The sequence below is a fragment of the Rhipicephalus microplus genome, chromosome X, assembly GCF_043290135.1.
Source record: "Rhipicephalus microplus isolate Deutch F79 chromosome X, USDA_Rmic, whole genome shotgun sequence".
NCBI classification, from domain to species: Eukaryota; Metazoa; Arthropoda; class Arachnida; order Ixodida; family Ixodidae; genus Rhipicephalus; species Rhipicephalus microplus.
In genome coordinates, this window is record NC_134710.1 from 32,722,680 (window position 1) to 32,739,093 (window position 16,414).

The 16,414-nt window shown below is 46.5% G+C and overlaps 1 protein-coding gene across 1 annotated transcript in view; it reads left to right on the top strand.

Annotated features, from left to right (window-relative positions):
• The window catches only part of LOC142774989 (serine/threonine-protein kinase haspin-like), a 71,018-nt gene that overhangs the window by 23,238 nt on the left and 31,366 nt on the right, over positions 1-16,414 (top strand). The window contains exons 8-9 of the mRNA XM_075876167.1: positions 1,304-1,374; positions 10,334-10,565. Of these exons, the coding sequence (XP_075732282.1) occupies positions 1,304-1,374; positions 10,334-10,565 (303 nt within the window). The remainder of the gene's footprint in view (positions 1-1,303; positions 1,375-10,333; positions 10,566-16,414) is intronic.

Consider the following 16,414-nt stretch of genomic DNA (forward strand, 5'->3'; position numbering starts at 1 on the left):
TTGTTCTAGAATTAGGCAGCCAGCACTACAACCTCAGATGACGTAGCACCAACATCACACCTACGTCGGGCCTTCGTCCAAGGCAGTTCCAAGACTTGGCATGGCTCGCCCCACCGCGGTGGTCTAGTGGCTATGGTACTCGGCTGCTGACCCGCAGGTCGTGGGATTGAATCCCGGCTGCGGCGGCTGCATTTCCGATCGAGGCGGAAACGTTGTAGGCCTGTGTGCTCAGATTTGGGTGCACGTTATAGAACCCCGGGAGGTCGAAATTTCCGGAGCCCTCCACTACGGCGTCTCTCATAATCATATGGATGGATGGATGGATGGATGAATGGATGGATGGATGGATGGATGGATGGATGGATGGATGGATGGATGGATGGATGGATGGATGGATGGATGGATGGATGGATGGATGGATGGATGGATGGATGGATGGATGGATGGATGGATGGATGGATGGATGGATGGATGGATGGATGGATGGATGGATGGATGGATGGATGGATGGATGGATGGATGGATGGATGGATGGATGGATGGATGGATGGATGGATGGATGGATGGATGGATGGATGGATGGATGGATGGATGGATGGATGGATGGATGGATGGATGGATGGATGGATGGATGGATGGATGGATGGATGGATGGATGGATGGATGGATGGATGGATGGATGGATGGATGGATGGATGGATGGATGGATGGATGGATGGATGGATGGATGGATGGATGGATGGATGGATGGATGGATGGATGGATGGATGGATGGATGGATGGATGGATGGATGGATGGATGGATGGATGGATGGATGGATGGATGGATGGATGGATGGATGGATGGATGGATGGATGGATGGATGGATGGATGGATGGATGGATGGATGGATGGATGGATGGATGGATGGATGTGTTGATTGAATAGAGGGATGGAACGAAATAGAATGGATGCTCATAGGGCCTGTGGTTCGCTAAGAAACTCTTCGCATTTAAAATACTAAGCGGCTCAGTAGAAAGACAGCGCCGTCGTGGAATGTTTGTGTTTTCGGAAAGCGTTTATTGCTATTGTAAAGTGCACTGCGTGACATGAAAACTAAGAATAATGTTGAAAATTCGTGTTCAGCTTTCAATCTTCTCCGTGTACAATGTGCAATTTCTCTATCAAGTACAAACGCAAATTGAGTTAAAAACTACTCCACTTCGTACTCATCTATTATATTCTGACGAATGGTCGAGGCTAATTTCAAGCGCCAACGTTTGTGTTATTGAGTCGCACACACTCAGTACGTCTTTTTTTCAGACCTGCAGCATCCCGGGTACTACCTGGTGACCGAGATTCAGTCTGGTTGGCGTCCGCTTAGCACACACAAGGTGAGGGCCGGTGTCTGCGGTGACCACAGCACATCATATCGGCTAGTATGCTGCGGCGCTCAAGCAGTCACTCTTCCCTTCGTATTTTCTACATAGTTCTAGAAGCAAAAATGGCTCCACGCAGTTTTTATTTTTTTAATAGATCCGGTGTTTCGGGACCAGGGCGTAGGCAGAAACTTTCGGTTGGGTGGTTGGGGGGGGGGCAGTGGCATTATTATTGATGCGAAGTGGGGGCCAAGAAGGCATATGTCGTTGGGCGCCAATTTGTGCTCCGTATGCTTGCTTTGGCACAAAACTAAAAATCAGGGGGAAGGGGGTCACGGGTCTTCAGTTCCACCCCCTAGCTACGCCACTGTTCAAGACGCACCCGGGTTTCTTTATCATCATCATCATCATTTATTGAACCCTTAAAGGCCCCTTGCGGGGTATTACATAAGGGGAAGGCAAAAACACAATTCAACAGATGCATGATTGTCAATGGTACAAAGCATATTCCAAAGTAAACTACATGATAAAAACAATGTCAACAGAAGGAAAAAAATTTATATATATACGTGGAAGAGAACCGCAACAATTCTAAATTAACTAACATATCAAGTGATTTGTGATTAGCTGTTGTAATTTTAAGGGGTTTTGTTCGTGCACTAACTATGGATTCAGGCAGGTTATTCCAGTCTTCAATGGCAGTAGGTAAAAATGATTTATTGAAAGCGTTAGTTGAACCATGTAAGCGCTGTAAACATAGGGAGTTAAAGAGGCGACGTGATGAACGGGCGGGAGCTAGGTAGAAGAACGGTATTGCGTTGCGACGGGAAATTATGGTATAGTTTGTGCAGAAGGCAGAGCCGAGTGAGCTTGCGGCGAATTTCTAGAGGAGGGAGGTTGAGGGATAGTTTGATACTGGTAATACTTAAGCGAGAACTGTATTGTGAGGTGATGAATCTGGCAGCGCGATTTTGAATTGCTTCTAATGCGTCGATTAGGTAATTTTGGTGACGGTTCCAAATAGCAGAAGCATATTCAAGTTTAGTACGCGTGAAGGTTTCGTAAGCTAATTTTCGGATTTGCGGTGGGCAGGACGTAAGCGACCTTTTAATGTAGCCAAGTGATTTTTCTGAAGCGGAGACTAGTTGTTCTATGTGCTCGGACCATGTTGGTTTACTTGTTTATTATGACGCCAAGATAACGATAGGAGTCGACCTGGGTTAAGGGTTGGAAGTTCACAGAATACTGGAAGGAAAAGTTAGTGCGCTTGCGCGAAACTTGCATAAATTTACATTTTTGTGTATTAAGCTGCATTAGCCACCACGAACACCAATTATGTATGTTAGACAAGTCATTCTGGAGTGTGATTTGGTCAGTGCAACATGAGATGCGACATTAAAGCACACAATCGTCTGCAAACAAAGGCGGATGGTGGATGAAATTTTGTCTGGAATATCACTAATAAAGATTATAAACAAAAGAGGCCCAAGAACGGAAACTTGCAATACACCGGAAACTACATCAACACGGGTTGATTCATTATTCGCGACAACAGTATACTGAACACGACCGGTTAGAAAATTTTTTATCCAAGATAGGGCTAAGGGGTCTATACTGAGACAAGAAAGTTTACTTATTAGACGGCGGTGTGGAACACGGTCGAAAGCTTTGGAAAAGTCGAGGTATATTACGTCTGTTTGAAAAGAAGAGTCTAGGTTAAAGTGAAGGTCAGTATAAAATTCGTACAGCTGTCTCTCGCATGACAGTCCACGCCGGAACCCGTGCTGGTTAGAAAAAAAGAAGAAATTTTGGTCCAGATGAGTTGCAATGTGGGAGTAGATTACGTGTTCTAGCAGCTTGCAGATAATGCATGTTAACAAAATAGGACGATAGTTTGAGGGGTCTGAAGGGCTTCTTGATTTGGGCACGGGGGTGACTTTACCTATCTTCCAGTCTTTAGGAATAAAACCAGTGTCAAGAAATTGGTTAAAAATAAATTGTAGGATAAGACTGGATATTAGTTTTGTGTTTTTCAGAATTTTAGCGGGTATATTGTCTGGGCCAGGGGAACACGAGAATTTAAGGTTGTCGATGAGATTTGCTATTCCTTCGCTTGTGACAAAAATGCGTGGCATCTGCGGGAAGTCTCTGGGCGGCAAGGACGGAACATCGGTGGAGGGTTCATGCGTGAATAAGGATGAAAAATGGAAATTCATGATTTCGGCGGAGTCAGTGGCGGAAACGGCCGAACCATCGGGATTAGTAAATGGCAAGTTTTGAGCAGCGCTGTTTTTAGGAGACAAATAGTTCCGAAACTTTTTTGGGTTGTCGCCCAGGAGTCCGAGGAGATCATGACCGAAGAATCGCCTTTTTGCATTTTTTAACAGTGAAGTGTACTCGCGCAAACATGTGCGATACTTTTCCCATTTAACAGGCGATTTCGATAACTTGGCTTCTCTGAAGAGGCGTTTTTTTCTTTTTTGACAGCCTCCTCAAGGAATTAGAGTACCATGGTCTTTTGGCATCCCCGCGAATACAGATTATAGGTACATGTCTGTCAATTAAGGACAGCAATTTGTTTTAAATAACACCCAGTTTTGTTCGACTGTTCGCGAAACATCACAATGAATAAACGTTTCATAGAAATCTGCCAGTTCATCATTTATTTTGGAAAATTGGCTTTGTTATAATCGCGGATGTACTTATTGAGAGGTTGTCTGGTAGGAATAGGAATGGAAAGGCCAATTAATAAAATTTTATGGTCACTGATACCTTCTACGCATTGAACTGAGTTTACAAGATCGGGAGTTAGACCAAAAATAAATCGAGTATGTTGGTACCATGAGTGGGCATAGTAACCATTTGGGCTAAATTAAACATAAGGCACAAATCTAGAAAGTTTCTTGAAAGGGATGAGTGAGCAGCTAGGTGAACCCAATCAATGTCTGGGAAATTGAAGTCGCCACACAACAAGAAGTTCGAACGGGGAAAGCGTGAAGTTACGTCTAAGACAACAGAGTGGAGTTCTTGTGTAAAATTATCGTCAGAGTCGGGAATCGATAACATGCGATTAGTACTGTTTTACTGATTGGAAAAGTTAGATTTACGCACAGGATTTCATGACGGCATTCTGCATCAATTCTGGAGGAAGGCAAACTAGGCGTTACAAGCGCCACAACCCCGCCTCCCCGGCGGCCCGGCCTATCTTGCCTGTGAATACAGTATGAAGATTTTGCCGAAAGTAGTTCGTTATCCTGAATGTCCGGGTTAAGCCAAGATTCAGTAAGTATCGCGAGATCAGTACTGTTATCTTCCAGTAGAGCTTCAACGGTTTCTCTTTTGAGCAGGTAGCTCCGGATGTTAGTAAGCATTACAGTTGCGTTATGGAAAGCTGAAATGGCTGTGAAGGGCTTGCTTGGAACGTTAGCATGACAGAGAGCGGACTTGTAGGCACGTGGAAATTGCTATGTGGTTAGTTGAACAACGGAATTGGTCATTGCATCGCGGGTGTATTGTTTCTTATCAATTGTCAGTTTGTCAAAGCGGATTTTCAAGGTTGCGTTACTTTGCTGCCCAAAAGAGTATTAATTTTGCCTTGCGAGGCGCACGCGTGCTGAATAGTCTTCCCGTATAAAGAAGGTTGTTTCCTTCAGTTTCCGAGAAGACTGGAGGATTCTAGATTTATCTTTGAAGTGCGCAAACTTAACGATAATTGGGCGCATTTTGTCGGTGCAGTAGCGACCGAGCCGGTGCGCACGCTCTAAAGCTGCGTCGGTGATGATTATTTCGAGGTTCGTGGCGCAAACAGAAATTATTTTTGCTTCAGATTCGGCCCAAGTTTCTGTATTTTCGTCTTTAATTCCGAAGAACAATAGATTCGATCGGCGTAGGTGGTTTTCAGCGTCATCACATTTGTCAGCGAGTTGTTTTACCTGAGAAGAAAGAGAAGCAGTTTCGGAGGGAGGGGGGGGGGTCGAGAGGTGGGCTTTTGCACTGGTTTATGTCGAATTTTTTTCAACCTCATCTAGGTGTGCCGAGGGGTTGCCGACAAGATTTTCGATATTAGCATGAGCCAAACGGATAGATACAAGTCCGTCCCGAATGGTAGATTACGTAAGTTCTAAGCAGGGTACCTTTTCTGCAAGGCTTTCTAAAGTTACTGGGGGTCCCGGGTTCATCTCAACATCACCCGACAGAATTAGAAGTAGACCGATAAGGTGGCACGTTGCACAGAATTTAAAAAGGAAGTCATACACAGTTTTGCGGCAGAAGTCAAGCACTTCAGTGGGGCACGACACCGCTAACAAAAAAGGATCGTTACAATGAATACAGAAGGCGCGGGGTACGTAACCAACCTGAATGAAGAACGACAATTTGAAGGCCATGCCCGCAGCGGTAGCGTGTCCCAACTGGCTAAGGGTTGACTGTATTGTTTGTAGAAGTGCCGTAGCTTCTTATCCCCTCAACTATTGTTTAATCTTTTCATCGCGTCTCGAAGGCCGCGCACTTGTGTAGGGGAAACTGCTCCCAGCGAGTGGTCGATGTTTCCAGGGGTGTCATCGATGTGCGTGGGCTCGAGTTAGACCATCCTTGGCAGGTTCGTTTCGGTGCGCATAACACAAGCGTATTCAAGATTGAATTCATGGCCATCCTTCTCACAGTGCTCCACAAGAGTGCAGCGTCACGTTTCCTTTCTCTCGTGGTTCCTGTGGCTTCAGCTATACAGCCAGACAGATCTCTGCCAAATGAGTAGTGACAATGCTGATCGTTAGGGTGACGGGGCCCTTCAGCGCTGTACTATCGTTAAAGTTAGGGGGTTCGTCAGCGTAGTGTAATCGTGATTATGGTGATGGGGCCCGTCACTGTATAGTGAAATTGTAATGGTGACGGGACCCGTCATAATAGCGATGCAGCTACAACGACGGGCCCCGCCACCGTAAAGCAATGACTATGGTAAGGGGGCCCGTCACCGTAGTGTATTGGTAAAAATTAGGGGGGGGGGGCAATGCTGTGAATTTGTAGTCGTTATAGATGCCATCGCCTAACGGTTCTGGTGGTGCACTGGATTGAGGCGCAGTTGGAAATGTGGTAGTGCTCCAAGTCATCTGTTCATATCCCGTTTTCTTATTCTTTTAATTTTCAAATTTTATAGCCATGCGTCAATATTTATGTTACTACTTTCAAAGATTCGTAATTTTGCTTTTTTGCAAGAAAATCGTGTCGCTGTTTGTACCGGTTGTTAGCCCTATACCGCGTTGATTTTTCGAGGCGCACTGAGTACGTTGTTGGTGTGTAACATGCTTTGTTGGTGTTCGACTTCAGTTCGAGTCACGCTGACCAACTGAATGTTTCTCTTTCTTTTCTCCTTTTTATATTGTTTTGAGCAATATTGTCTATTTTAAAGGCAGCATCCTACAGTAGAGCGACGGGAGGAGCAGCTGGTGAGTCGAGGTTCTCGCTGACGGATCCGGCTCGCTGAGTGGCAGCTGCCGCAAAGACCTGGTCTGAGGTCCCCCCCACCACAATATCCACTGAATACTTCAAGTGTAGCGAGTTTTCACCGCCAGCATTAGCGCGCACACAGACACTACCACATCCGAGGCAGCGACGTAACGATGAATTTATGAGGTGGCCCATTTTAACTACGCTGCCAATAGTGACGGGCCTCGGCACAGTGCTGCTGTTTGTGCTCTTACTGAATCGATTGGAGAAGTTTTTATTTGTTTTTTACTGATGTGAGGTGACTGCGTTCAAGCTCCCTATGGCTACCTTCCCTTATCGTAGGATACATCGACGCTGCTACATGCACGTTCATTCTTGCGTATTCGTTTCATCTATTCGGTCACACCTTGTGATTTACCCAAGCCCGCCGCCCCACCAGCAAGGACTTGCAAGTTAAAGCATCCAGACGACCGCCCCGCCGCAGTGGTCTAGTGGCTAAGCTACTCGGCTGCTGAGCCACAGGTCGCGGGATCGAATCCCGGCTGTGGCGGCTGCATTTCCAACGGAGGCGGAAATGTTGTAGGCCCGTGGGCTCAGATTTGGGTGCACGTTAAAGAACCCCAGGTGGTCTAAATTTCCCGATCCCTTCACTACGGCGTCTCTCATAATTATATGGTGGTTTTGGGACATTAAACCCCACATATCAATCAAATCAAAAGCATCCGGACGACCGGTTCACGCCAACAGCATCGGCATGCGTGCATTTTGATCGCTGAGAACGATACGGAACATGTTTCGCTCCCACGGGACAAGCATCGTCTCAGGATGGGAAGACATCTATAGAGACCACACCACCGAGCGAGTATCTACTGAACCGTTGCGAGCTGGAATGTCCATCTACGTTTGCATATAGCAACAGCACACGCTCATGGGACGAAAGCGACGCGCATATCCCCTTGTTTGAAGGAGCCGATTCGATCACATGAATAAGTCTGTGTGTGTGATTTCAGGCGAAGTAGGCCCAAAGTCGGAGCTATATGTATAGTAGTCATATGTATTGTGGTTTTGGGACTTACAGAAACAGACTGCTCAACTACACAGTCCTCCGGGTTGGAACACATTCTATGTTGACCTGCACAACGTTTGGCATCAGCCCATACGTCGCCTTTATACAGCGATACGAAAAATACGTGGAACGAATTGATTTGGGAACATCTTATTATGTGTAACAAATTATCAGTTGGAGTTGCGGTATCAATGAAAAGGAATGGAAACCCCGTTGAGGGTGGTCGTTCAATGCGATAATAAACTTAATTCGCACGCATACAACAGAATCATCTCGCCGAGCGCAGTATCAATCGGAAATCATTGGGAAAGGTCTTCATTCCTGGTTTGATGTGAAAGAAATTTGATAGTTACATCCCTGATGAATGAACACGATTATCATTTAAAAACAAGTAACATTACTTGAAACAATACGGCGAGAAGACAATAAAAAAGAGCGAGATTTGCACTAAAGTCGGATACGAATGACTCTGCGCCACGAAATCCAGATGTTCAGGCTGTCTAACAACCGCTGCACAAGGCGACATGCGTTTCTTGCAGCGTTGCCTTGAAAAAACAGAAAAAAAAACTAAAAAATCAGTATATCCACGGTGTGAATGATTGGTGGGGCGAAGCGTTCGTCAGTCCGTCCGTGCTTTCATCCGCCCATTCGTTCTTGTTTCCGACCATTCATGCGTCCGTCCGTGTGTCCGTACATCTGTGTGACCATCGGTGCATTCTTCTGTCCGTGCGTCTCTCTATGTGTCCAGCCGTACGTCTATTCTTCCATCTGTCCGTCCGTCTGTTCATGCGGCCGTCCCTCTGTCTGTCTGTCCGTCCGTCCGTGTGTCCGTCAGTCAGTCCGTCTATCTAGTCAACCCTCCAAGTACCGCCAATTCGCATCTTTTCATCATGTATTTCATCATATACAAGTGCCACCATCCAGCGATCATTTTAAGGACAGTTCTTTCGGGTATGTGCCACCAGTGGCTACATACACCAACGTGGGATAGACAGACCCACACCCTAAGGAGCTTCGTCTCTGAAATTCAAATACGAGAATTCGAACTGATGACCTGCGTCATTACAGCTTCCCCAAATGCGCGTCAAGCCACTATGCCACTAGAGCAGCTAGACGGCAGCGTCTAAAACGACTACAAGTTTACGACAACGGGCCCCCTAATTTTTACAATTACACTACGGTGACAGGCCACCTCACCATAGTCATTTCTTTAAGATGAAAAGGCCGTTGCTATAGCTGTATCGCTATTATTACGGGCCCCATCACTATTACGTTTTACTGCGGCGACGGGCGCCCTGAACAATAGTACTACGCTGACGGGCCCGCTCACTCGAACGATAACTACTGAGTTGACGGGCCCCGTAGCCATAGTGGCTGCCAAATGTTTGCATCCAACTTGAATATTGCAGAATACTTATACCCGTGCCACACGGGCATAGAAAATGACATTTGGTGGCGAAGGCCTTCAGTTCCCGATTGACATTTGTTTCGCCGGCACTGCTACACGTCCAAAGCGAATGACATTTGACTTGATGATGTCGATCACAGCACCTTCCAAGTGAGCATTGAGTAAATAGCAATAAAAAAATTAAGAAGCATTTACAAGCTTCATACACATCAGACAATCATCAAATGTAGAAATAAGCGTATTACACTGTCCTAAGTTTTAGTTGCTTTGTTTTACAACGTTGCAGCCGACCGTAGCAACCTAAGCCAACACTAGTCAGATCCACAGCGTAAATAGAAAATGGCGCCTGTCGCATCTCTCAGAAGAAGATGTTCGCAGAGTTCGTTTTTTCACGGCAGCACTTGTGTGTGGGAAAACGTTAAATCGTCAAAGTGGGAACTAATGAAAAAAGCAGAGAAAGTCACGAAGAAAGTGAACTCGATGGCGATGAAAATACCAGTGTTGCATGCTTGTTTGCCAAAGTTTCGCTAAAATTGACAAGCGTTTCATTATCAATACTTTATTTTCTTCGTATAACGTTCAAAGCATCTTTTTAAGACTTTAGTGCAAATAAAAGACGGGAAATTTCATTTTTAGCTCAATATGTTTTGTTTTATATACTTTCAGGTAAATCGCACTTCGCGAGCTGTGTCGTCGAGAGTAGGCATTTCTTAGTCAACTGAGTTCTGGCGAAGGCAGTTGGTGGCGAATGGCATTCGGATGAATGCCATTTTGTTCGCCCGTGTGGCACCACGCGAATGGCAATAAATCTGAAGGCATTCGGGGGTAAATGCCATTTTTTCTGCCCGTGTGGCGCGGGTATTACAGAGGCGCACATTGTCACAACTTATACACAATAGCTTGGTGCTCTTTCTCAAATAACTGGAATGCTTACCAACCATTCAACTCCACGCCATTGTTATCGTTGTTTTAATCAAGAGAGAATGATGTCTAGTATATGGTTACCGTGTTTGGAGATCGTGGTGATTACATCGATGTGACACACGCCTCATGCGCAGTTTACTGAGCTGGCACAACTTGAGAGCGTGCTTGGGCAAGCATGCTTGGCACTGGCTGTGGCCGAGGCCGCGGTCCAGTTTGAACACCGGCTGCCCATCATCGACACTGTGCTCATCCGTCCAACCCGCTCGCCCCGCGTCGAGTACACTCTCTGGGGTAACCTAGAACGGATACCCAGCGCCGGGTTCAAGATCCGTCTGCAGGGGCTCCACGTGGCCAGGATGACCATCGGTAAGGCCTGCTGGCGGGAAAACGCTTTCGCTGAACCTACAGCGCCCAGTCGTTTCCATGCCTATTTTCGAAATATTGCTTTTTGTGGCACATTGTTTTCTGATTATATGGGGCAACTTACCATAGGCATAAATGTAAAAGAAAGCAAAAAAAATGCGTCTGAACCGAAGCGATGACGTTCGTAGTAGTTCTCACTTACATGTTTCTTTTATCTTACCCAAGTTCGAGTATCGGAATATATAAGTCTGTACAATGCCTAACCTTCTTTACTATATCCGCAATGTTTAGCATCTTGTATTCTGGTTCAATGCCTTGTTCTACATGTGCTATTGCTACATGTGCTATTGTTGCCTTGCGCTATCGTTCGGATACTGTGCCATCTTGTATCGCATCATCGGACCCTATTCTAGCCTTTGGCTATGAGTCCAAACAGTTTTTTTATCTATCATGTTGGAACTGAAATAATTAACAATAAATAAATAAATAAATCATATTTTGGTGTTGGGACGTAAATTTCAAATTATTTTTGCAAACAATATTTATAGTACACCTGTGAAAACCTAAGTATTTTCTTGATAGACCGATACTTTCATGTTGGGATTCAAAATAGTAAAAATAAGTAAATAAATAAATAAATCATATTGTGGGGTCGGGACGTAAATTTCAAGTAATTTTTGCAAATATTATTTAGAGTTCACGTGAAAAACATAAGTATTTGCTTGATAGACCGATACTTTTAGGGCTACACGTGTGTACTGCTAACCACAAAGCTATGGCAAAACCTAATCCGTTTTTATTTAACAAGGCCATGAACGTGTATGCCAGCTAGCTCTCATAGTAGGACATAAAGTGTACCTCTCTCGTGAACTCACTGGCATAAGCAGAACGAACCGCCGGGAAAGGGACTCAGACAGGCTAGCGGTGTTTCATTAGGAGTATATAATCTTTGTCAAAGCTCCCTTATCATCCTTGGCGCATTTAGTATGAATTAGGTTAGGGTTGACGTCATGTCCGGTGACATGATGCCACTGGAAATGACGTAAACACTAACTTCCTTCAAACTAACATGCCAAGGATGACAAGGCACCTTTGACAGACATATAGACTGTAAACTAAATAAGCCCAGATGGGAGTAAATGACTTGTCCTCTCGTGCATGCCTCGATCGGGCCGGAGGCAGTAAAAATGCACTCCCCAACAGGACGGGGTTTCTGAATGTATTCCAGGGATGTTTTATTTAGATCCATCGGGAAACTTTTTTCAGATCAGTATGGGAGAATGGGAACGAAGGCGTATGGAACGAAGCACGTGGCAAACGAAGCGCGTGACTGAGACGGGCGCGCGCGCCCGTCTCAGAGTCACGCGCTTTGTTTGCCAAGAAAACTGCCAGATAGCGCTCATGTTTCCCGTGTGACGTGAAGTGATGTGCTCGTTTGCCTCCACTGCACGCTCGAGGCACTCTAACGCAGTGCCTCCAGAATATCATTCAATTATTTCTTGCGCAGAACATCAAATAAATGTTTTATTTACTGTCTCCACCCGAAAGATTATTATCTTTCGACGACATTTGCAGATTAACATGTAGATACGGGGCCAATTTTTCGCTCTCTTTTTCTCTGTTCCCATCACACAGTGTACCCCTGGCCTTCTCGGTTGACTGCATGTGGCGCGCTGGTGTTCTTGCGCGCTTACGTGAGGCATATCGAATGCTTTTTATTGCAATAGCATTTATATGGACACTCTCAGCTCATGCACCATATATATATATATATATATATATATATATATATATTGTAGCGATGCTGACGCCGACAGGTTAAAAAAACAAGCGTCTTTATTAGGGCGAACTTGTGCCCACGATTCTAAAAACTATGGTCGTCAAGATCGAGTAGCCGAGTGGCACAGATCTGACTAACTTCCTCTTCCTCGTTGTTGAACGTCCGAACGCGTGGCGCATGCCAGCCGAGCCGGGTCTTGCTGGTGCTGGTGACGAGGATTGTGGCGGGCTACTTGAATGTGGCGAACCTGTCGCAGCATTGCCCCCTCCTCAGACGCATCGTCCCGATGCTTAAGACAGTGAAAAGATACACGCGCACTCTCACTCGTTTTTCGACGATCTGTCATGATAGGGCTTCATGCGGACTACGTGGACCACTTCCGTGGGATTGCGGCGTCTTGAACTCACGTGTCCAGCGGACCTAACTTCATAAGTGACGTTGCTGATACGGTTGAGTACTTCATAAGGGCCGAAGTATCGGCAAAGAAGCTTTTCAGAGAGTCCGCGGCGGCGCACTGGTATCCATATCCACACTTTGTCACCGGGATGATAAAGTGTGTCACTGCGTCGCTTGTTGTAGCGACTAGAATCGACGTGCTGTTGGTGGCGTATTCGGTATCTTGCCATTTGCCGTGCTTCTTCGGCTCTTTGCAAGAAGTCATCTAAGTCAGGTGGATAGCTGCTTTCGTCCTGTAGTGGTAACATGGCATCCAGCGGGGTGGTCACTCTTCGGCCGAATACTAGTTCGAAAGGGGCAACGTGGGTTGTTTCTTGAACGGCTGTATTATATGCGAATGTTACGTAGGGTAATATTTCGTCCCACTGTTTATGTTCAACATCAACATACATTGATAGCATGTCGGTCAGAGTTCTGTTGAGGCGTTCGGTTAAGCCATTTGACTGAGGGTGATACGCAGTTGTTCTTCTGTGATCGGTATTTGTCATGCGCATCAGGCATTGCATTAGGTCTGCAGTAAATGCGGTGCCCCGATCCGTAATAACGACGATTGGCGCACCATGTCTGAGCACTATGTTGTTCACAAAGAACTTGGCGACTTCGGCAGCTGTCGCACTGTATAGAGAGTCAGTTTCAGCATAACGGGTGAGATAGTCTGTGGCTACGACTATCCATTTCTTGCCTGCACGCGATGTCGGCAAAGGTCCTAGGAAGTCCATGCCGACTTGTTGGAATTGGGCATTTGGAGGGTCTATTGGCTGGAGAAGGCCGGCTGGTTTTACGGGTGGAGTTTTGCGCCGTTGACATTGACGACAAGTTTTCACGTAGCGCTGCACTGATGCGAGCAACTTAGGCCAATAGTATTTCAGGCGAATCCTGGCGAATGTTCGGCTCACACCCATGTGTCCAGATGTTGGCTCGTCGTGGCATGCGTGCAGAATTTCCTCTCGCATGGCTGTGGGCACGACTAGTAAAAACGTTTCACCATTAGGTTCGAAGTTCCTCCTGTAAAGGACACTTCCTCGAAGGCAGAACGCGGAGAGCCCTCTGGAGAATATGCGAGGGACTTGAACGTCGAGACCCTGCAGGTGTTGTATAAGTGCCAGCAAATCCGGGTCATCTCGTTGTAGTTGAGCGATTTTGGATGTGTCGACAACGCCTAGAAACGGGAAGTCGTCCTCTTCTGGTACACTTGGATCGACGGGAGAGCGTGACAGGCAGTCGGCATCGCTGTGTTTCCTTCCCGATTTGTACACGACCGTAATATCATACTCCTGCAGCCTAAGGCTCCATCTTGCTAGTCGACCTGACGGGTCCTTGAGATTTGCCAGCCAGCATAGAGCATGGTGGTCACTGACAGCTCTGAATGGTCTACCATAAAGGTAGGGTCGAAACTTGTTTATGGCCCAGATGACTGCGAGGCACTCTTTTTCAGTTGCAGAGTAGTTTGCCTCAGCTTTTGATAGTTTGCGGCTGGCATAGGCTAACACTTTCTCTTGACCATTTTGCCACTGGACAAGGATGGCGCCGAGGCCGACATTGCTGGCATCGGTATGGACTTCTGTGTCGGCTGTCTCATCAAAATGGGCAAGTATTGGTGAACCCTGTAGTCGTTTCCTTAATTCGTCAAAAGCTTTCTGTTGTTCGCTTTCCCACGTGAAGGGCACGTCGTCTTTTGTCAGTTTTGTAAGAGGTTCCGCAATCTTTGAGAAGTTTTCCACAAATCGTCTATAATAGGCACATAAACCCAAAAATCGACGCACTGACTTTTTGTCTCTGGGTGTAGGGAACCTCTGAACAGCGGCTGTCTTTTCGGGATCGGGACGAACACCCTCGGAACTAATGACATGTCCAAGGAATCGCAGCTCTTCGAAGCCGAAGTGGCATTTTTCGGGTTTGATCGTCAATTTCGCTGACCGGATGGCTTCCAATACTGTGCGTAGTCGCTCTAGATGTTTGTCGAACGTTGCAGAGATTACCACCACGTCATCCAAATTCACTAGGCATGACTGCCATTTCAATCCGGCGAGGACAGTGTCCATCATTCGCTGGAACGTCGCTGGTGCGGAACAGAGGCCGAATGGAAGCGCTTTGAATTCGTAGAGGCCATATGGTGTTACGAATGCCGTTTTTTCACGGTCCCGCTCGTCGACCTCTATTTGCCAATATCCGCTTTTCAGATCTAAGGAGGAGAAAAACTTTGCGGATCGCAACCGATCTAGTGTATCGTCGATACGTGGCAAGGGGTAGACATCTCGTTTAGTTACACTGTTCAGTTTTCTGTAGTCGACGCAGAATCTAAGTGTGTTGTCTTTTTTCTTAACGAGCACTACGGGAGACGCCCATGGACTATTCGAAGGCTGGATGACATCATCAGAAAGCATCTCCTCCACTTGCTTCTTGATAATTTCCCGTTCTTTCTGTGACACCCGATATGGATGCTGGCATATAGGCCTCGTGTCGTCTTGCGTTATAATTCTGTGTTTCGTGATGGACGTGCGCTGGACCTTCGAGGTACTTGAAAAGCAATCAGAGAATTCTTTTACCAAGGCGTAAATCTGTTTCTTCTGACTGTCCGGAAGGCTCTGATTGACGGTCACGGATGTGTCGATGTTGCAGGCCACTGGTCGAGTGGTTGATGTCGTTAAGCTGCATAGTTCGGTCGCCATACAGAAGTCGTGTAAATAGGCGATAGCCGTGCCTTGAGCGATGTGTTGAAGCTCATTGGAGAAATTTGTGAGTAGGACATCTGCACGGCCATTCGTCAAGTGAACAAGACCCCTAGCTACGCAGACACCTTTGTTCAAAAACAGTCCTACATTTGTATCCGCTATGCCTTCGCGGTTGTACAATGCATCATTTTCTACGAGCACCATTATACTGCAGCGTGGCGGCACAGTTACGTCATCATGAACAACACGTAGAGCAGTTAGGCGTCGTTCCTCAGATTCCTCCACAGGTATAGCTCGTTCAGTCGAAAACGACACGCTGGACCTACGCAGGTTAATTACGGCGCCATTAGCTCGCAAAAAATCCATTCCTATAATGAGTTCTCTTGAACATTCTGGCAGCACAATGAAATCGGCCACGTAAATAAAGCCCCGTATTTCAAGTCTTGCAGTGCATCTGCCAAGGGGCGTAATAATGTGACCGCCTGCCGTGCGTATCTGCGATCCACTCCACTGTGTCACAACTTTGTTTAGCTTTTTCACCATCTTGTGACTTATCACTGAATAATCAGCACCGGTGTCGACTAAGGCATTCAGCTCCCATCCTTCCATTCTCAACCGCAAATCTGAAGTAACGTTTTCGTTGCTGCACCCATCTACCGGAAATACACCGTCATCACCCTCAAACCAAATTGGAGGATCTTTGTAACTGACGTTATCAGCGGCCTCACCTCCACAGGTCGCTTGCTTCAGTTTTCCGGGTGTGGACTTGGAGAGCGATGACCAGGCAGCCTTGAAGGTGTACGTGGGCTGGATGACCGGTAGCACATAGGCGATGGTGACCGTGACCGGTGTTGGCGTAGAGTTGGCGAGTTCTGGCGCGTCGACAAGTACTCCTCAATCTCCGCTGGTCGTTCGCCGTTTCGGGGGCACGGTGCATATGACGG